We start from the raw sequence: 22435 nt of genomic DNA, 5'->3' as shown, positions 1-22435 counted from the left end.
TGGAAAGAAGAGAGGGTAAAGGGAGAGTAATCAAAATGATAGATAGATAGATAATTGATAGATATAATGATAGATAGATAGATGATTGATAGATAGATAATTGATAGATGATAGATAGATACATAATTGATAGATATAAGATAGATAGATAGATAATTGATTGATAGATGATAGTAGATAGACAGATGATAGATAGATATTTGTATTGGTATATGTGCTACATAATCAAAATTATATATATTTATATTGATATGTGACATGTAATAAAATTTATATGACATATGTCAAATATATGTGAAATTGCCAAAGAACAAATTAAATTTGAAAAAAAGAAGGACTCACCAAAAGAGAAAGGCATTCCTTTTCTTAAAGAGTTAAGACCTCCGTCAGCTGCTGGACAATGTGCTGCAACTTGATATATTTCCACGAGAGGTTGGTACCCATGAGGGACCTCCCCTTAGGAGAATGGGAGGAGGGGACATGAGGGTGTTACTGAGAGGAGAGGAGGGAGGGGGCGGGGGCTTCGATCAGGTTGTAAAGTGAATTTAAAACAGAATGCATTAAGATTTCTAAGACAACAGCAGACCAAAAATAAGCAAGAATGACACACCCAGTGAATAAAGAAAGGGACATTTCTTAAATCCCTGGAAGCGTGCAGGGTGACACCTCCCTTCACCAGGGCAGATTGAGCCTAGTCAGTCGTCAGCAGCACAGAGGCTGTAAAACTCTGAAGCCAGCTGATCCTAAGGCCTACTAAGAGAGTATGAGCTGCAGCTTGAGAAGAAAAACACCATCAGGCAGGAAAGGCTCGCCCAGCAAATTAAAAACACAAGAAAGAAGTGCTGCAGGGCAGAGGAAACTCGGTTAATAATGGGGTGTCGGAGGGCTGGAGAGATGGCTCAGAGGTTAAGAACACTGTCTGTTTTTCCAAAGGTGCTGAGTTCAATTCCCAGCAAACCACATGGTGGCTCACAACCATCTGTAATGAAATCTGGTGCCCTCTCCTGGTGTGCAGGTGTACATTTGGGCAGAATATTGTATACATACATAATAAATGAATCAATCTTTATAATAATAATAATAATAATAATAATAATAATAATAATAATAATAATAATAATAATAATAATAATAATAATAAGTGTCCTGGAGTGATGGAAAAATCCCTCCCTGCCACATATATGGCGAAGTAGCCTCCCCTAATTCACCTTTCTCACCTGTGAAGTTGTGATAACAGGATTTCCCTCACCTGGAGGACTGCAGAGAACAGCACTACTTATTCAGGTAGCACCATGTTTAAAACTCCAAAGATCAGCCACGGTGATCTTTAAAGGAGATAAGAAGGCTGAGGAAATAACTCCGGGTAAAATACTTGCTGCACAAGTATGAAGCCTTGAGTCCCATCCCAGACAGACATGACAGTGACTGCTCATAACCTCAGCACTGGAAAGGAGGGTGGAGACAGGAGGATCATTGACCATTGCTAGTCTAGCAGAAATGGTGAGGTCCAAGTTCAGTGAAAGACCCTTGGCTGAAAAGTAAGGAAAATCATACTGGAAGACACCTGAAAATGACCTTTGGCCTCCACATGCACCAATGTACACTACACACACACACACACTCACACTCACACTCACACTCACACACACACACACAATCAGAGAAAGACAGAGAGACAGAGAGTCGAGAGATGCAGCCTATTGGCCACGGTAGTACAATCTGGTGTCCTAGCACTTGGGAGACGGAGGCAGGAATATCAGGAATCCAAGGCCATCTTCAACTACATAATGAGTTCAAGGCCAGCCTGTGTCTCAAAATATAAAACGTGGGATGGGACAAGATGGAATGGGATGTGCTTGGGTGAGAAAGGATAGGGAGGAAAAGAGGAGAGTACAATGACATGGACAATATTATTTTTCTTTTTTTTTTTTTTCTTTTTTTTTTAAAATTACTTTATTCAGATTACATTTCAATTGTTATCCCATCACTTGTATCCTCCCATTCCTCCCTCCCTCCTGCTTTCAAACTATTCCCCTCCCCTAGATCTATGATCCAGGGGGACCTCCCTCCTCCCTGACTATATGGTCATAGGCAATCAAGTCTCATCTTGGTAGCTTGCTTATCCTTTCTCTGAGTGCCACCAGGCCTCCCCACCAAGGGGGAGTGGTCAAATATGAGGCACCAGTGTTCATGTCAGAGTCAGTCCCCAGCCTCCACAATAACTGTGGAGAATGGACATGGACAATGTTAAGGAAATAGTGTGCCCCAAAACACAATCTGTGGAATAAGAAGTTTGGGTTACTATTGCTCTGATGAAGCCTCGTGACTAAAGCACCTTGGGGAGGAAAGGGTTTATTTGACTTATGGTTCTGTATTGTAGCTCATCACTAAAGGAAGTCAGGACAGGAACTCAAGCCAGGAGGGAACCTGGAGGCGGGAGCTGACACAGAGGCCATGGGAAAGTATTGCTTATTGGCTTGCTCAGCCTGCTTTCTTATAGAACCCGGAACCACTGGCCCAGGGATGACACCACCCACAGTGGCTTGGGCCCTCCCCCATCAATTGTTAATTTTAAAAATGCCTTCCAGGCTCGCCTACAAAGTGGACTTATGGGGGTATTTCTTTAAGTGAGGTTCTCTCCTCTCAGATGACTTTAGCTTGTGTCAAGTTGACATGAAACTACTCAGCAAGGCAGAACACGCCACAGAATGATCTTGTGTTTCTTCTGGGGCCACATGTACAGGGAGAAATGTGCCATCAACGTAGAGAAGGATACATACACCCTAAGACAATGACAGAGAGTCGCTCAAAGATGAGGATCACTGGTTGTAAGTAATAGTTACGGAATTTTTAATTTGTCTTTTTAAGTTGCAGACTGGCAGGATGGCTCAGTGGGTAAAGGTGCTTGCCACCAAGCCTGAAAATTTGAGTTTGCTCTCTGGAATCCACACGGTAAAAAGGGAAAAGCTAAAAGTTGAGCCCCTGACCAAGACACACACACACACACACACACACACACACACACACACACACACACCTCAAACACATACACACATAAATAAATGTAATTTTAAAATCCAAGTTTCATTAAAAGAATTACTGTAAATAAATCACTCTTAAGGGGCAGGCCCAGCAGTTGATGGCCAACACAAAACAAACTCAGTGGCATCTTTGGAAATTCTTTGTCACATAATGTTTTGTTGGGGTTTGTTTATTTTTACCAGGTCTTTTGTGCATGTATTATGGCTTCCGGCTTTGTGGTTTTATTGAATTCTTGTGTGTGTGTGTGTGTGTGTGTGTAAGTGTGTGTGTGCGTGAGTGGGTATATGTGTATGTGTGTGTGCATGAGTGTGTGTGGTTGGTGTGTGTGTGTGTGTGTGTGTGTGTGTGTGTGTGTGTGTGTGTCCATGTCTTTTGGCTCTTCCTCTGTCTGTTTTGTTCTATTCTTATTTGTTTCTTTGTTACTTTATTTTATGATTGTTCTTTAGATTCCTGTTTGTTTTCTAAGAAGAGACAGAAAGGATATAGATTAGGATTGGAGGGAGCCTGGGAAGAGTTGTGAAAGGGAAACTGTGTGTAAAAAAAAAAAAAAATGTGTTTTCAATAAAAGAAAAAGAGGGAAAAAGAGTTACTGTAAAGACAAAAAGTACCAAGTATTAGAACTGTTTCTAGCATCCTTCTGAGCTCCATTTCACCCTATGTTAATAACCTGCAAGCCAAGAATACAACATCTTTTTATTTTATTTAATTCCATTCACACTCTATGGAATTTGCCTTCCAATCTGGGAATAGGTTCTTGGAGAGCTTAAATCGTGGGCCGTCATAGTCTGAAGATGTAGGTAAGGAATGGATTTTAATCATTGCGTGGTGTTTTAATTTTGTTTTGCCTTTTGTCAGATGAAATCTTCAACTGGAATCAAAGCTTATGATCTCCCTTAAATTCTCCATTGCCCAAAGAGAATATTCCTTTATCTCAAAGCAGTATCTTCTGGGGTTACGTTTCTGGTCCATTACTGAGTCAGAAAAGACATTTAGCGAGTCCTGACCAGCATTCTTTTAATGAAGTAGAGCATTTTAAGATATGATCATGGCCTCTTTCTCTTCCGGTCCCAGGCGCTGCAGGAGCCGCCGGTTACCGTGCAGACATGGCCAAGTCCAAGAACCACACCACAAACAACCAGTCCCGCAAACGGCACAGAAATGGCATCAAGAAACCCCGATCACAAAGATACGAGTCTCTTAAGGGGGTTGATCCCAAGTTCCTGAGGAACATGCGCTTTGCCAAGAAGCACAACAAGGAAGGCCTGAAGAAGACGCAGGCAAACAACGCAAAGGCAATGAGTGCCCATGCAGAGGCTATTAAGGCTCTTGTGAATCCTAAGGCCGGTAAGCCCAAGATGCCAAAGGGCCCCAGCCGCAAACTCAGCTGGCTCGCTTTCATCGCTCATCCCAAGCTTGGGAAGAAGATTCGAAGCTACATGAGCAAGGGTGGTAGGCTCTACCAACCACAGCACAATGTTCAAACCAAGGCAAAAGCCGTAGCTAAGGCCCAGGCTGCAGCCCCAGCTCAGGCTCCCGAAGCTGCCCAGGCCCCTGTGAAGGTCCCGTAGAAAAGGCTTCTGCCTACATGAAGACAGGTGGACTGGTGTGACACACCCACCTACACACTATTTACAGATGACCAGGGTCCTATGCTGTTTTTACAAATAAACCTGAGGCAAGCTCAAAAAAAAAAAAAAAGATATGACCAAGGCATAAAGGATTAGAACTGTTTCCAGCATCCCTTTGAACTCCACTCCACCCTATGTTGCCATGTGAAAGCCAAGAATACAAGATCTTTTTTTTTTCCTTAATTCTGGGTGTCGCTATGTAGCTAAAGCTAGTTTGGACATCACAATGTAGCTCAGACTGGCCTCCAACTAACAGAGATCCCCTGACTCAGGTTGCCAAGGTCCAAGATTACGTCCCTGCATCACCAGAACTTTAAGGTCCCTGGATACTCATATCTAGATGATAAAAGGCTGTGCCCTGACAACCGATTCCTCTAAGCAAATACTTAGAGCCTCCTACAGGAAACTGGAACTAGAGCTGGGGGGTGCAATCAAATATTGAGGAATATACAACCCAAAACAAAGGGCTGAGATATTTGACTTTTACCTTGATGGGTGTTCTTACCCCACACATGAATGGGAGGTCATAACGTACCTGGGGTTCAGGACAAGAGGGAAAAGAAAAGTTCATCACTGAGTGAGTGCCCCCAGGTGTCCCAGAGAGTAGGATAGAAGCTTGACTCCACCCTCAGCCATTTACCAGCTGCGAGAATAGCTTAACTTCTCCGTCCCTCGTCTGAAAATGTATGAGAACAGTGGCGCCTGCTTCTAAAATGCCAGTGGGGACTCTAACCGGGTCTTAGTATTCAAAACCTTTCCCAGCAATATGCAGTCACCACCTTCGTTATCACCAGTGTCATCAACGTAGTGCTCCATCACTCTCTCCATCATCACGACCATCGCTGTCATCTCTATCGGCACCATGGAGACCTCAGGATCACCAGCATAACCACTGCCATTGTCGACATGGCCATCAGTATCATTTTTATCACCACCATCATTATCTCATCATCATCATCACCAAACACATCGTTATAATCTTAGTCATCACCTCCGACATCACCACCATACCAGTATAATCTTAATCCCCACCACCACCATGCTACCATAATCTTTATCTTCATCATCATCATCATCTTCTTCTTCTTCTTCTTCTTCAGCACAATAATCCAACCATCACCACCACCGCCATCAGCATCAGCATCAGCAGCTGCATCAGCGTACGTCTTCATCATCATGATCACCCACCTCCATCGCCACCAAAGAATGGAATTTAAAAACCCAGTGATGGTCTTCTCTCGCTGATCATTACAGCCTATCTCAGTCAAACACAGCGCCGTGTTTGTTCTTTCCCTTCAGCCTGACCCCTTGCCCTTTGTGGAGAACCGTCTCACCTTCTGCTTCTCTGCCTATCTGGAACTGGGCTGTAGCAAAGCTAATCCCTTGATCCAGGAGCTCCTGGGGCTGACTAGAAATTCAGAAACCAAAGGTTTCAGTCTTTGGCTCTGGACAGGAAGTGAGAGCCCTGAAGACTCTCCCCTCTGAGAACTGTGCTTGTTATGTGTTCTGTGCCCCCATGTGAAGACAGAGGGAGGCAGAGAGCCTGGAGCCCCTGCTTGCCCCCAGAGACTGTAATTCTCACCGTAATTCCCTCCTCCTGGTTTTCCCTTCTGACCTACTGGACTGTGTTTGTCTCTCTCTCCCTGCACACAGAAATCCGCACTCCCCTTACTGGCCTGTAATGCCTCTGAAGATTTCCCCTGCCCACCCGTCCGTCTCCATGTCTTACCATCTTGTGACACACCTCTCTACATCCCAATGGCTCCTAGCTATGCCAGGGAAACTGAGAGGGGGTTAAGGTTTTGGTCTGGAAGCTCATGGTACACATTTCTACCCTCAGCTGGTGAGTGAATGAAGAAGATAAATTAGGAAGGTTTCCACAGACCCCAGTGGGAAATCAAAAGCAGCTCTTCATTCTATGAAAGACTTACCTGTGGGCTCAAAGCACAGAGCTTAATAGGGGCAGGTTTCACTGAGTAGTTTCCCCACCTCCCTTCCCCTCCCCACAGACCTCTAGTAAGTAACTAATCTGTTTTCAGTCTCTGTGGATACACCATTTAGGAATATTTCATGTAAATTGGCTCACATACTACATCCCCCTTTGCCCCTTAGCGAAATATTTTTATGGTTCATCAGTGTTGTATCACATGCCAACCTTTCTTTTTTTTTTAATTTTAATATTGATCATAGCATTCCATCATGTGTGTGTGTGTGTGTGTGTGTGTGTGTATGTGTGTGTGTACTTTATCTGTTCTTTAGTTGGTGGCAGAGATTGAACCCACACTATTGTGCATGCTAAGCCAAGCATACTAAGCAAACATTCCTAATGGTGAAGTATGCCTCAGCACCTCAAATGGAGGTTCTAGATGGATTTCCTATCACTGAACTATACCTTCAGCTCCTCACTGGTGGATTACAGACAGCCACTATTCCAATAAGTCATGCCCCCAAGATTCTCACGGGTGACTTCTGAGTAAAAACTCCTAATATTAACCAATACTCACAACAACTAATTAGTGGGTATTAGGCAAGTACTCTAACACTGATGCGTGTCCTCCAGACCCTCAGTGGAGTGGCAAGCCCTGCGCCACTTGAGCTACACTCCTCAGCCCTTTCCCTGGTGGATTCTAGGCAGGCACTCTATCCAGTGAGTTATGACCACAGCCCTGGAAGACAGACTTCTGAGTGGTTCCCACGTGGCTGGGGTATTGTAACACTGACATAGATAGCATGCACAGGTTTTTGTGTAGGCTCATGCCCTTGCTTGTCTTGGGTGGCTACTAAGGGTAGAAACTGGATTGTATGACACCTCTGTGCTTGACATTGTAAGAAGCCATCGAGCTGTTATTCTTATCATGTATTTGCTTACTCTTCAAACAATAGGTGTAAGGTATATAGATCACTGTAATTCTTGGAGTACTTGTCTACCAATGATGTTAACAACCTCCAGTAAAACTACTTACTGTTCACTAGCTATTGGCTCACTGGAAAGATGAGCTGAATGGAACTGAGCTTGCCTTGTTTCCTGACGTATCCCAGCTTCGACAGAACCATTGATCGATAAATACTTAATAAATGCCTGGTAGTGTTTTGATATCCAAGGGATATGTCCCATGAAAAACTTTACTTACCAAGAAAGTGGGTCAGAGGAGAGGACATCCTATTGAGACTTTAGGCGAGAGTAACATGGAAGAATAAGGAAATAGTAGGATCCACAGGGTCCTGGAAACCTACAAGAAGAACTTTATGACAGGCAGATCTGGGTCCTGGGGTCCTCCTCAAACTAAGGCACCAGCCAAGGAGAATATAGGCAGTAAACTTCGAACCCCTACCAAGACCTCGCCAACGAACATGATATTCTCCACCGTTGAGTGGAGAGTGAGATCTGACTCTCACACGAACTCTGGTGCCCCTTTTCTGACCATGTCCCCTGGATGGGGAGGCCTGGCAGCACTCAGAGAAAGGATAGCAAGTTACCAAGAAGAGACTCGATATTCTAAGAGCATATATAGGGGGAGGAGGTCTCCCTCAGTCACAGACAGAGGGGAGGGGAGAAGGGGGGAAGTGGGAGGGAGGGAAGAATGGGAGGAAACAGGGGAAGGGCTAACAATCGAGATGTAATATGAATAAAATAATAAAATGGAAAAAAATAAAAAATAAATAAATGCCTGGTAGAGTCTCTTGCCAAACAGTTACTGGATTTTCATTGCCTTTACCTTTTGGGTGTAGTTGTACACATCTTACTGACTAGCATTTTGGTCCTTCTGCCTTGTCCCAGTATCCTCACCCATTCAGTATCCACTGTCTTTCTCACTCTTCTAATATTGCCTTTCAGTGATAAGTAATCATTAGTTACCTGAGGCAAAGTCTCACTATTCTGTACCAGACTGGCCTTGAACTAACTCATTGTGTAACCTAGGAACTCGTGATCCTCCTGCCTCAGTTTCCTGGGTACTGAGATTACGGCACTTACCACCATGCCTTGGATACTGCCTATTAATTTTATTTATTCTTCTCTTATTATGAAGCTCAAAACTCAGGCTGGAGAAATAGCTCACTGAGTAAAGGTACGGATGCCCAAGAATTGTTGTGTGGTGTTCACCAGAGATGTGGGTTTAAGCCAATAGAAAGTCTTCATTAGCCAGCCTTTGACTACACTGGAAGTTTTGGATCCCAGTGTAGCACTGAGCCTTTTTCAGGGTGAGGTTTTAAGCACACAAAAAAAATATTCTGGGTGGACATACTTCAGATAACAAGAACAGTTAGCCAGAAGCAGAGCTACAGAAGCTAAAAAGCAAGGTTAGTACATGTTGAGACTTTCCCAGAACTATATGGACTTTGATGGATTAAACCTTTGTTTCCATTTTGGCATATGGTGCTGTCTATGCATTGAGTTTCACAGCCTACATGGCATCTCCATCATGGAGTCAGTTGTGCTAAGGTCTGGGGTCCTGTTACAGGATGGCAACCTGAGTTCAATCTCAAAGATCCACATGGTGGAAAGAGAGAACAGATTCCTTCAGGTTGTATTCTGACCTCCACACTGTATCTTCTCTCTCTCTCTCTCTCTCTCTCTCTCTCTCTCTCTCTCTCTCCCTCCTCTCCTCCCTCTCTCTCTCTCTCTCCTCCGCTCTCCTCTCTCTCTCTCTCTCTCTCTCGCTCCTCTCTCTCTCCTGCTCCTCTCTCTCTCTCTCTCTCTCTCTCTCTCTCTCTCTCTCTCTCTCTCTGTCACACACACACACACACACACACACACACCACATGCCATGCCCACACAACAAACAAACAAATAAATAAATAAATGGTTTAAAATAGGCTTTGAAAAAGTCAGAACTACTCACAGTCATATAAGGAAAGCCCTTGGCTTCGGAAAGATGGTAAGTTATGTGGAAGGACACATTGAAATATCTGATGGGGTTTCCTCATGTGCCCCTTAGCTCAGTTCAACTATTCATGTCTGTGTACGCTGTGTGCTAATTTATTACACTCTATGTTTGAGTCATGTGCTTGCTTGTGTGCACATGTCATACTTGTATCTGGTAAAAATACACACTCAGAGGGCCTAATTGTAGGAAGCAAGAACATTGGCCATCAGCTACAGTGTGTATGAATGTCACAGGCAGGTTCATTTGACATTTGTTTTCCTTTCGTTTTTATAAACCTTATTCTTTAGCTTGTTAAGAAACAAAATTTATTTTAGTTTACTATGAACCAAGGGACTGAGCTGGCTCAGTGGGTAAGAGTCATTGCTCAGCAAGCATAGGGATTTGATTTAGAATCCCCAGCACCCATGCAAAGAGTGAAGCATGGTTGGTTCTTAATGCCGGTAACCTTGGCATTTTGAGGACAAGGCGTGGCAGTGTGTTGGCACTGGGAGTTTGGAAATAAGTAGATTTCTTCTTGACCTTGTTGACCACCTGGGAAGTCTAACCAAAAAAGCAACGTTGCTACTCAATGAGAGGCCCCTGTCTCAAGACTATAGGGCAGAAGAGAATAGAGGAAGCGACTTGATGTCTCGCTCTGTCCTCTGCATGTGCAGGCAAGGCATTCACGCCTTCATGTTCATGTACATGTGTGCACATACATGAAATCATGCATACATTAAAATGACATGTTGATCCCAGTTTCTCTTTTCTTTTCTTTCTTTCTTTTTTTTTTTCTTTTTATTAATTTATTCTTGTTACATCTCAATGTTTATCCCATCCCTTGTATCCTCCCATTCCTCCCTCCCCCCCCCATTTTCCCATTATTCCCCTCCCCTATGACTGTTCCTGAGGGGGATTACCTCCCCCTGTATATTCTCATATGGTATCAAGTCTCTTCTTGGCAACCTGCTGTCCTTCCTCTGAGTGCCACCAGGTCTCCCCCTCCAGGGAACATGGTCAAATGTGAGGCACCAGAGTATGTGAGAAAGTCATATCACACTCTCCACCCAACTGTGGAGAATACTCTGACCATTGGCTAGATCTGGGTAGGGGTTTAAAGTTTACCTCCTGTATTGTCCTTGGCTGGTGCCTTAGTTTGAGCGGGACCCCTGGTTCTTTTGTTTCTTTCTTTCTTTCTTTCTTTCTTTCTTTTTTTCATTTCTGAGAAATTTAATTGGCCATTTGGATAAAATTTATTTGCCAGGAATGATGAGCCCATCGTACTTCTGCTGGTACCCAGCGCATGGTCTCCTCTTTGCTGATCCTGTGCTTGGCCCCAATGCAGCCTGTCCTGTGCTCCTTGTCTGGGACGATGAAACCTGGCCTACGCAGCACCACATAGAAGTCCAGGACCAAGAAACTAGAAATGCCTGGGCAGTGGTGATACATACCTTTCATGCCAGCACTTGGGAGGCAGATATCTGTGAGTTTGAGGCCAGCCTGACCTAGAGAATGAGTTCCAGGACAGCCAGGGAAAGAAGAAACTAGAAATGAGCCCATTAGAAGAAAAAGGCAAAAGAAGAAGAAGAAGAAGAAGAAGAAGAAGAAGAAGAAGAAGAAGAAGAAGAAGAAGAAGAAGAAGAAGAAGAAGAAGGCAGTTTGAAGGCATAGGGTAGGGAGGGTAATAGAACACATGTGACATGAAAGTGGAAGGGGGGGAGGTTAAGAAGGTACAAGTGGGCACACGGAGACAGAGAACAGAAGTACGAAGCAAGCAACCAACGTAGGCTTTGATCTTTTTAAAACTTACTTTACTCTGGGTTCTTTAATGCATTTACCTCCCTTCCAATGCACCTACCCTAGAGAGAGAAAGGACAATGGAAGCAGCACTTTTTAGACTCAGTTCCTTGGGCTGATTCCACTCTTGGTCGTTAGGATTCCAGAAGACCTGTTAAACAACAAACCAGAAACCAAAGTTGCTGCAACCACAGCAGCTGGAACCTCAAAGTGTTTTTCTGGAGTGTTTCTCTATAGGAGCATCTGAAAGTGGAGCCTTCAACAGGGAAGCAATGCAAAATTGATTGATGTTTGTTATTTGGACCACTTATACTCTCCCATAGTCCATAAAGGATGCTTGTCAGTTGGCAAAGACCATGCTCCGGGATGAGGCAGCTCCCCTGCTAGTGGACAAACATCTTACACCCTCACACAAGTCTGTTTCACAGCTCACACTTGGGATCAAAACAAAACACATGTTTACATCCACTACAAACCAATCTAAGTATATATGAGAATGCAATAAGGTAACCTGCCACTTTGTATTATGGTTAAAAATAAAGCAATGTGCCGGGTGTGATGGCACACTCCTTTAATCCCAGCACTCAGGAGGCAGAGGCAGGTGGATCGACCTGAGTTCAAGGCCAGCCTGGTCTACAAAGGGAGTCCAGGATAGCCAGGGCTACACAGAGAAACCCTGTCTCAAAAAAATAAGTAAATAAATAAAAATAAAGCAAAGTAAAAAAGAAACAGAAAAGAAAAGCCTGAAAGAATTTAAGAGGCAGATGTTGAGGCCTTGGAGCAATGTAGTGAAACACTCTCTTCTGGACGTGGCATGGCCATTGCACTCATGAACTCATTGCAACTGTGGTCACACGCAGAAGACCACCTGACGTTCCATCAAGCAGCACTAACCAGACTCCATGGATTACAAAAAAAAAAAAAAAAAAAAAAAAACTTCAAAGGAGAACACATGCAGGTGGGAGATGGATGTGTTGGGACATATCTAGAGGAAGTGGGGAGTCGAAGGTGAGTATGATCAAGGTATTTTATATACACGCATGAAATTATCAAAGAATAAACTTTAAATACTTGTAGAATGGTACTGTGACAAGTTATATATGTAAATGTAATGTCGTATCTGTCTCATGTGTTATTCCTTGTGTTCTTACATCCCTGTTTAATGAAAGATGAAAAAATAGAAAGCTACACGCACTACAGACAGGGTTCTAAGACCTATGTGCTTGGCTGCCATCATGTCACTCTCTTTTCAACCATTTCATCCTCTCAAAGCTTTCATATCTTTTTGGTGAAAGAACCCAAAAACTGCACACACATACACACAGAGAGAGAGAGAGAGAGAGAGAGAGAGAGAGAGAGAGAGAGAGAACTGGCCTACCATTTTCAGATATAACACTCAAACTAAAATTCTAAAATAGAGTCATTTTTAAATATCCACAGATGCTTGTTTGCATGAAGAATATAGGGAACCCGTGACATGTCCCTTGAGTAAAGACACCAGCAGCCACGCCTGATGACACAGTATAATCTTCATGAGGTAGAAGGAGAAAAACCACTCCCGCAAGATGCTCTCTGAACTCCACACAGAATAATTAATTAATTAGCTAATTAATATTGGTTTGTTAATTAGCTAATTAATGTTGGTTTGTTAATTACTTAGCTAATTACGAATCAATATCTAATGCAAACATCTTTAAAAGAATAATGGGTCAAAAAGATGGCTCAGTAGTTAAGAGAGAATGTTATTCTTGCAGAAGACCTGACTCAGTTCCCCACACCAGCATCTGGCATCCCACAAATGCCTGCAACTCCAGCTCCAGGAGATCTGACGCCCTCTTTCAGCCTCCTCAGCTACCTGAATGCATATGCACATACACTTACAGACACACATATATACATGTTGTTTTAAAAAAAGAGATTCAAATCAAACCCTCAAAACTACCCAACACATGCTTTCCTCTCTAAACTGAGCACAAAAAAAAAAATATTCCCTACTTCTGTGTCCTGTGTGTGATGAACAAAATAAGCCACGCTTGTAAGTGATTAGCACATCCCTAGTTCTCTATACATCACCTAAAAAAAACACCCCCTAGTACTTCCTATTGAAAGAGATGAGTCCCAGGACCTACTACGCCTCATTTTGCGAGCACTCCCAATGTACTCGCGAGCACTCCCAGTGTACCGGCGAGCACTCCCAGTGTACCCGTAGAATGCCGGATATATTTCTGCATCCCGTCATTTGCTTCCTCACCCAAAGTAATGGAGCCTCTAAAGCGTTGAGCCAAAACAAAACAGCCTTTTCTCGTTATAATTGGATTGTCTTACGTATTTGTCGTAGCAGTGGAAAGTTGATGAAAACAGAGAATACATACCAAAGTTTATTGACCCCTTTGAGTTAATCCATTTCTACTGGCTTACACCAGTAAATGGTTTTTGCAACAGTGGTGTGGACTTTAGATCTGGAGAAAGTGGAGCACAAGATCAAAAACTGAGGCCGTAACAGGCACAAGAAGTATATTTGTTTTTCTTTTACAAAAGTCAAAGTGGTATCTGGAGAAGTGGCTCAGCAGTTAATAGCAGGTTAAGTGTGGTGCTCTTCCAGAGGATCTGAGTTGAAGGAGAGATAAACCTGTTTTTTTGGGACCCCAAGTGCGAGATTGGACCGGTCTTGTGAGAGAACAGGTGAGGTTAATCCACTAGAAGACCAACCACTATGGGAACTTAATTGTTGCCAGCTGAAAAGATCCCATGAGCAAACTCTGGGAGGAGATATATAAATGAGTCCAGAACTGGAGGCGGGGCTTTTGGAGACTTGGGATAGTTTTGGCTGTTCATTGCTGCACTTTGAGACACTCTTAGAGAGAACCGCTCGAGGGAAGGCTTTGGGGCTCCGGCTCCTGCTGAGGTTCTGGGTTCTGGTTACCCCAGGTTCCAGCAGAAGAAATTTTGCTGATTGTGCCAGGAGAATCGTTCCTTGGAACTGATATCCTTACAGCTTTGTTATTGTGTCCATTAATCCTCATTTCCTATTGTTTTGGTTAGTCGGGTTATAAGTGGCGTGTGCTCAGTCACTAAGTTGTTAATAAAATATATTGGTTGAGAAAATTGAGCATACACCGAGCCCAGTTCTCAGCACCCACGTCTAGCAGCTCACAGCAGTCTGCACCTCCAGTTCCAGGAGATATGCCTCCTGCTGGACTCTGAGATGGCTCAGTAGTTAAGGGCACTGACTGTTCTTGCAGAGGGACCCAGGTTGGAATCCCTATCACCCACGTGGTGCTCACAATCATCTGGGCTTCCATGGACACTGCATGCACATGGTACACATCCATGCATTCGGGCACACGCACACACACACACACACACACACACACACACATGTATAAAATAAATACCTTTATTTTTCAATTTTCGTACATTTTTACTTAAAATAGAATTACATTGCTTACATTGCTTGCCCTCTTCCCTTTCCTCCCTCCTGCCCCTCTGAGTATCCTCCCTACAGACGTTGTGATACTCAGATGTTATGTAATACCCAGATACCAGTGTCCACTAAATAGTTTTCTGGGTGCAGCATCAAGCTTCTCCCCTCTCTCTCTCTCTCTCTCTCTCTCTCTCTCTCTCTCTCTCTCTCTCTCTCCCTCTCTCTCCACAGTGACAGAACTAAAGTTGCCATGGCAACCCTGAAAGTATTTATCATCTAATTCTTTATTTAAAAGTTCCGGCGGGAACTGAGAATGTGGCTCAGCCGGTAGAGTGCTTGCCTGGCATGCACTGGTAGGTAAACCATGCTCTGTTAAACGGGCCCATACCCATGAGTATCTGGGAAACACAAACTAAACTCCAAGAGGTGTTTGGTTTTGGTTTTGGTTTTTTAAGTTAAAGAGTGGTTGGGGTGCATCTGGGAAAAGTGGGGCATGGAATGTGATCATTATCAAAAGGTCAATTAAAAAAAATTTTTTTCTGAGATAGCACCAGATAGATTTCCAAAGTGGCTGTACTAGTTTGCATTCCCACCAGCAATGAAGGAGTGTTCCTCTCTCCCCACATCCTCGCCAGCATGTGGTGTCACTTGAGTTTTTGATCTTAGCCATTCTGATGGGTGTAAGATGGAATCTCAGTGTTGTTTTGATTTGCATTTCCCTGATGACTAAGGAGGTTGAGCATTTCTTTAAGTGTTTCTCAGCCATTTGATACTCCTCTGTTGAGAATTCTCTGTTTAGTTCCAAGCCCCATTTCTCAATTGGGTTATTCGGTTTGGAAATCTATCTGGTGCTATCTCAGAAAAATGGGAATAGGACTTCCTCAAGACCCAGCTATTCCACTCCTTGGAATATACCCAGAAGATGCTCCAGCACACAACAAGAAACTTTGCTCAACCATGTTCATAGCAGCCTTATTCATAATAGCCAGAACATGGAAACAGCCTAAGTGTCCCTCAGTAGAAGAATGGATAAAGAAACTGTGGTACATATACACTATGGAATACTACTCAGCTATTAAAAACAAGGAATTCCCAAAATTTGTGGATAAATGGATTGAGCTAGAAATGATCATAATGAGTGAGTTAACCCAGAAGCAGAAAGAATCAAATGGTATATACTCACTTATATCTGCATACTAGCCCAAGGGGCATGTCCCATGAAAGCCTTCACTTACCAGGAAACTGGGACAGAGGGGAAGGCATCCTATTGGGACTCTAAATGAGAGACGCATGGGAGAATAGCAAAATAAAAGGATACAGAGGGTCCTAGAAATCTACAAGTAGAACAATATGATAGGCAGATTTGGGCCCAGGGGTCCCACTCAAACTAAGGCACCAGCCAAGGACAACACAGGAGGTAAACTTTAAACCCCTTCCCAGATCTAGCCAATGGTCAGAATATTCTCCACAGTTGAGTGGAGAGTGTGATATGACTTTCTCATGTACTCTGGTGCCTCACATTTGACCATGTCCCCTGGAGGGGGAGACCTGGTGGCACTCAGAGGAAGGACAGCAGGTAGCCAAGAAGAGACTTGATACCCTATGAGAATATATAGGGGGAGGTAATCCCCCTCAGGAACAGTCATAGGGGAGGGGGATAATGGGAAAATGGGGGGGGGGAATGGGAGGATACAAGGGATGGGATAAACATTGAGATGTAACAAGAATAAATTAATAAAAAAAAAATTTTTTTTTCAAAGAAATCCCTGCATAGTGGCATACCCATTTAATTCCAGCACTCGGGAGACAGAGGCAAATGGATCTCTGTGAGTTCGAGTCCAGACTAGTCTATATAATGAGTTCCAAGTTAGCTAGGGCTACCTACTGAGACTCTCACTCAAAAACTAAATTAAGTAAAAAGATGCCCCCACATATTTTGAATGGACCAGAACTGACAGAAAGTTCTGTGCCCCCTCACAAGTGGCTTAGCGCAACACAGTGCGCGTCCCCCGCAGCCGGGCCAGAGCATAGCGGGCTGCCATGTGGACCTCGCGGTTTCGAAGGCTATAGATGAGTGGATTGAGAACAGGTGTGACCACCAGGTAGAAAACCGCCACCAGTTTATGGTGTCTAGAGGGGAGAGCACGAGAGGCTTGGGGCCGGAGGTACATGGCACTCACTGTGCCATAGAAGAGCCCCACCACCGCCAAGTGTGAGCTGCAGGTAGACAGGGCCTTGCTACGACTCCCAGCCGAAGGCAACTTGCGCACCGTAGCCAGAATCCAAGCGTAGGAGGCTAGGATAAGGACCAAGGGTACCAGGAGGATGGGCACGCCCAGGCCATAGATCAGCCGGAAGTTGGCTGTGGTATCCGCACACGCTGTCCTCAGCACCGCAGGCAGCTCGCAGAAGAAGTGGTCCACCGCTGGCCTCCCGGGACAGAAGGGAAGCCGCAGTGCAGCCACCGCGTTAGGCACAGACAACACAAAGCCCAGTGTCCAGGATGCTCCAGCCAGCGCTGCACAGCGGGGTGCAGTCACCAGGGTCGCATAATGCAGGGGTCTGCACACAGCCAGGCAGCGGTCCAGAGCCATCGCAGCCAAGAGGATGGCCTCGCAGCTGCCCAGGGAGATGCCCACGTACAGCTGCGCGCCACAGCGCGCCAGGGAGAGGCGAGCACGGCGTACAGCCATGTGTACCAGTGCCTGCGGCAGCGTGGTGCTCACATAGGCTGTGTCCAACAGGGCCAGGTGGGTAAGCAGACGGTACATGGGCCGATGCAGTCGTCTGTCCAGGGTTATCAGTCCTACTAGGGCACCATTGCCCAACACCGTGGCTAGGTAGGCCAAGAGGAGTGAGGCCCATAGCAGGGGACGCAAGGAAGGTGGGGCCCACAGCCCCAGCAGCAGGAACTCTGAGGTTCTTGAATCATTGAGGGTTCCGGGGTCCATCCTGGAGACAAAGACAATGGCAGGGTCTCTACAGCCCCTCTGGGCTGGGGTGAAGCGATGGAGGACCCAGCTCCTCCCTTCCTTAGTCTCTCTCCCCAGCACTCTCCGTCCTCACTCCTCCTTTGTCCTCCCCAACTCTGAATTATGCCTTGCTTACCCCCCACCACTCCTTTCTGTTTACAATCACTTGCTTACTGTTTCTATATCTGCCACTCACAGACTCTATTATATTGAAGGCAGTTTTTTTTCCTCAGACGTTTTCTTTTATTAAAAATATGTTGAAAATGTTAGCCACATTCTAATACTACATAAACTGAAAAAATGTCTTGGTTTTTTTTTTATTTTATTTTATTAATTTATTCATATTACATCTCAATGGTTATCCCCTCCCTTGTATCCTCCCATTCCTCCCTCCCTTCCATTTTCCCCTTACTCCCTTCCCCTATGACTGTGACTGGGGCGGGACTTCCTCCCCCTGTATATGCTCATAGGGTATCAAGTCCCTTCTTGGTAGTCTGCTATCCTTCCTCTGAGTGCCACCAGGTCTCCCCATTCAGGGGACATGGTCAAATATGAGGCACCAGATTACCTGTGAAAGTCAGACCCCACTCTCCACTCAACTGTGGAAAATGTCCTGTCCATTGGCTAGATCTGGGTAGGGATTTGAAGTTTACGGCCTGTATTGTCCTCAGCTGGTGAAGGCAGTTTTTTTAATCTGAGGGGTTTTTTTTCTCTTAAAATAAGGGTTTTAGGCAAAAGCTTAAGGACCTGAATATAATTCTTGAAACAAACAAGATGGAAGATGAGAACCAACCCCTACCTCCACATTACGCACACACACACGCACACACACACACACACACACACACACAGACACACACACACACACACACACTGAAGATGATAATGATACCTCTCTCTCTCTCTCTCTCTCTCTCTCTCTGAAGATAATGATGACAACGACAAATTAATTGATTAAAATAAATGTTTCCATATCATTTTGTAAAAGAGTCTTTCTCGGCTCCTTTTCTCCTTCCTCTTCTGTCTCTCCCCCTCCCTCCTCTTCCTCCCTTCTTTCACACCCCTCCCCTCTCCTCTGCCTACCTCTCTCTTCCTTCTCGCTCTTCCTCACCCCTCTCTCTCTCCCCCCTTCCCTCACTCCACCCTTCATCCTCCCCTCTCTCCTACCTCCCACTCCTTCCAATCCCCGCCCTCCATTTCTCCTTCTTTATCCTCCTCTCTTCTCTCCTCTTGCTTCATCTTCTTCATCCTCCCCCTTCCTCTCCTCTCCCCACTGTCTCCCTTTCTATTTCCCCGCCCATTCCCTTCCATTCCCCCCCCCCCGTAAGCACTACATCAGCATTTGACACCAAGATCCACATCCAGGGTCATGCAGGTTGGCTCTGTCTAAGTCCTTATAAGACCCCGGGGACCTCAACTCTAAGCCTAATCTAACTCCGACCCAACCCTAACCCTAACTCCTCACCATTTGCCATCCAGTCCTTCAGCTCAAAATATATTGAACTTGGGGCTGGAGTGATGATGGCTCAGGGGTCAAGAGCACTGGCTGCTCTTCTAGAGGACCTGGGTTCGATTCCCAGCACCCACGTGGCAGCTCACACCTGTCAGGAACTACGGTTCTAGGGGATCTGACTCCCTCACACAGGCACATGCAGGCAAAACACCAATGAACAGAAGATAAAATAAATAAATAAATAAATTGTATATCAGACTTACATAGTAGGGAGTGCCACCTGGCAGGTGTGGGGTGGTTGGTTGCGTTTGGGGCTGTAAGACTCAGCCAGCTCTGGAGACAAGTGACACCCACACCTACGCATAACCCCAGAGTGAACCACACACCAAGCCTTTTGACACCATTTTCTGCTGCCCCTCTCCCTTTTTCCTTTGGCCTGCTTCTGAAATCGCCCACCTCCACCTCTCCTTCTAAGGCTGCACTTGGCTTCCAAGATTAAATCCTCCAAGGTTTCCAGTAACAAAAGGCCTTTCTCTGTTTTGAATTTAAAAAAAAAAAAAAAAAAAAAAAAAAAAAAAAAGACTATTTGCTACAAAGATTCCAATAACACAGGCAAGTCAGAGGCTTGCCTCCTCCCCATCCCTCCCCTCTTCCCTCCTCCCACCAACGTTTCCTCCTGGCTTCTCACAGTGTTTACTTCTCTCCCTCACATCTTCATTCCTCTCTGTCTATACACTGCCCATCCCCAATTCCTATCGTTCATGTCCCTCCCTCCTTCCTCCCTTCCTCCCTCCCTCCTTCCCTCCTTCTCCCTTTAATTTTCCTCCATTTTCTAATTTTCTCTGTCTCTCTCTGCCTTTTTCTTATCTCTCTATCTAGCCACCTTTTGTGCCCTCTGTTCTCTCTCTCTCTCTCTCTCTCTCTCTCTCTCTCTCTCTCTCTCTCTGTGTGTGTGTGTGTGTGTGTTTGTGTGTGTGTGTGTGTGTGTGTGTGTGTGTGTGTGTGTGTGTGTGTGTGTTCTTACTCTGTCCTTCTCTCTCTTCTACTCTTACACCTACTTACAGGTCTCAGTGTCTCACTGCCCCCACCAAAGTCTCTTCTTCTGTCTCCCCTCATCTGGTCCTCCACTCCTCCCCTCTTCTTCCTGCCCTCCTCTCCCCTTCATCTTTCACCATCCTCCATTCCCTCTCTCTGCTTTTCTTAATCCTCATTCTGTCTCTTCAGTACCAGCATGCAGGGTCAATTCACTGTAAGAGACAGCTGCTCATAAAACGTCTGGGTCAGCCCTCTCTCTCTCTCTCTCTCTCTCTCTCTCTCGCTCTCTCTCTCTCTCTCTTTCTCTCTTCTCTCTCTCTCTCTCTTCCTCTCTCTCTTTCTCTCTCTCTCTCTTTCTCACATACACACACACACACACACACACACACACACACACACACACACACACACGCACACGGTCCAGATTAAACAAACAATAAGAGAGCAAAGTGCTCATGGGAAAATCTAGCGTGTTTCCCTCCAGAGAGGACCACCTTAACCCTTAACTGTCTCCCACCCTCCAAACCTCCTTCACAGAAGCAACCAAGGCTGATCTCAGTGTCTCATGATGACGTAGCCGAAGGCCATTTGTTGAAAGGATGGGAGAAGAGCAGCCAAGTTGGGCAATCTATACTGACCATGCCTGTGTCCATCTCTTTTGTCTATTTTCTCATTTGTAAGATGCAATCTCTGCACATTATTCACAAGCTTGTTTTAAAGAGTGTGTTGATACACGTAGAGCCATTAGAGAGACTAGGGAGATGGTGTTGGAGGCAGGAGCCCAAAGACACCCAAAAGAAGTAAGATTCTGGGTCATACAGGCTGAGCGGGCATAACTGGGCTAAGGAAGCCAACGGTTGTGGTGTGACAAGTGAAAGAAAACATGAACATGTACTTCTACCCAAGGCCCTGCCAAGAGGGATGGGAAGGCCATTATATGTGTCAATCACCTGGTGTCATGTTCTGATTGGCTGGGACATCTGAGAAGACTTCTAGTTTCTATTCTTAGTAGGAGTGTGGACCTTGGTTCTAAGGAAGTACCATATGCACAGTTGGATAAGCAACCATCAGCTATTCCTGAGCTGACCACAAACTCACATTCACTTTACAGAAGGGAATTCAGTTTCTGCCACACATTCCTGTTTCTTCTCTTTGACTTTTGGAGACTGGGTCTTGCTCTATAGTTGAGGGAGGCTAGCCTGGAACTTGCTATTTATCTCAGGCTAGACTCAAATTTGTTTTCCTACGGCACCAGCCTGCCAAGCACAAGGAATAGAGGCATGCAACACCATACTCATCCTGAGTATTACATTTATTAGGCCGTTGTGGGATTTAAGAAGCACTTGGGGAGATGATCCCAAGACTTACAAGAAAGGCCATGGCAAGACCCAAGATTCACAAATATCTGAGTCTTGGGTCTCAATATAATACAAAACCATTAAAACCCACAGGTACATGGAAGCCAGTTGTGAGAGCTGCCTGCAGACAAATCTTGTGAATACTGAGTCAGGACTGTGATAGAAAAGAGATGGGGAGAGACGGGACCACCCATAAACATTTCTGCCCTACACACACACACACACACACACACACACACACACACACACAAATGGCTTTGTACAGCAAGGTATTCTGAGTCACAGAACATCTCATTGACTCCCTGTGGGTCCCTCTCAAGAATCTGAAACCTCAACAGACTCACCTCAGAGAAAGAGAGACTCACCTCCTCCTTTACCACATAGCAACTCCATGGCTACACGTCCCCATCATAGAGTGGGCGGATCCTTCCCACGACTGAGGGCACACAGTATGCATGCGGCTCCTGAGATGAGAAACAGGGGGGAGACAGCAAATCATCCAGACTTTGTTCTGTGTGGGATGAGTTAAAGCCGTCTAGCCAGATCCGTAGAGAGCTCTGACACAGAGGGACTCGGGGAGCAATTACAAGACTCCCCACTTTGAGCTCTCTCCGGGTCAGGACACTGGGACCACTCTTGGCTCCCACAAGGACCCATTATTGGCCATCAGTAATGATGCTTCAGTGGATTGCTCTTCGCCCCGTTTCCCCATGGGTCCCCATCCGGCTTTTCTAGATATGAGGTGGAAGTCGCCCTGACATGAAGGCTAGGATAGTTTCTCTGTGTTCTATCACTATCTCCATCTTTCCTTTGCTTTCTCTTTCTTCTTTTTACATTACTTATTTTGTTGTTGTTGTTGTT

General features: G+C 45.1%; 2 protein-coding genes across 2 annotated transcripts; one reads left to right on the top strand and one right to left on the bottom strand.

Annotated features, from left to right (window-relative positions):
• The first annotated feature begins 4097 nt into the window (after nucleotides 1-4097).
• Nucleotides 4098-4610, top strand: LOC127203528 (60S ribosomal protein L29-like). The gene has a single exon (XM_051162355.1). It carries the CDS (start codon nucleotides 4146-4148, stop codon nucleotides 4608-4610), a length of 465 nt encoding a protein of 154 aa, XP_051018312.1. The 5' UTR covers nucleotides 4098-4145.
• Nucleotides 4611-16741: 12131 nt separating this feature from the next.
• Nucleotides 16742-17707, bottom strand: LOC127203043 (olfactory receptor 2D2-like). Its single transcript, XM_051161857.1, has one exon. The coding sequence runs from the start codon at nucleotides 17705-17707 to the stop codon at nucleotides 16742-16744; it is 966 nt and encodes a 321-aa protein (XP_051017814.1).
• Nucleotides 17708-22435: the final 4728 nt, after the last annotated feature.

The sequence above is a fragment of the Acomys russatus genome, chromosome 19 (assembly GCF_903995435.1).
Source record: "Acomys russatus chromosome 19, mAcoRus1.1, whole genome shotgun sequence".
Taxonomy (NCBI): Eukaryota; Metazoa; Chordata; class Mammalia; order Rodentia; family Muridae; genus Acomys; species Acomys russatus.
Note: the sequence above shows the minus strand (reverse complement) of the source record. Positions and strands in the feature narration are given on the sequence as shown.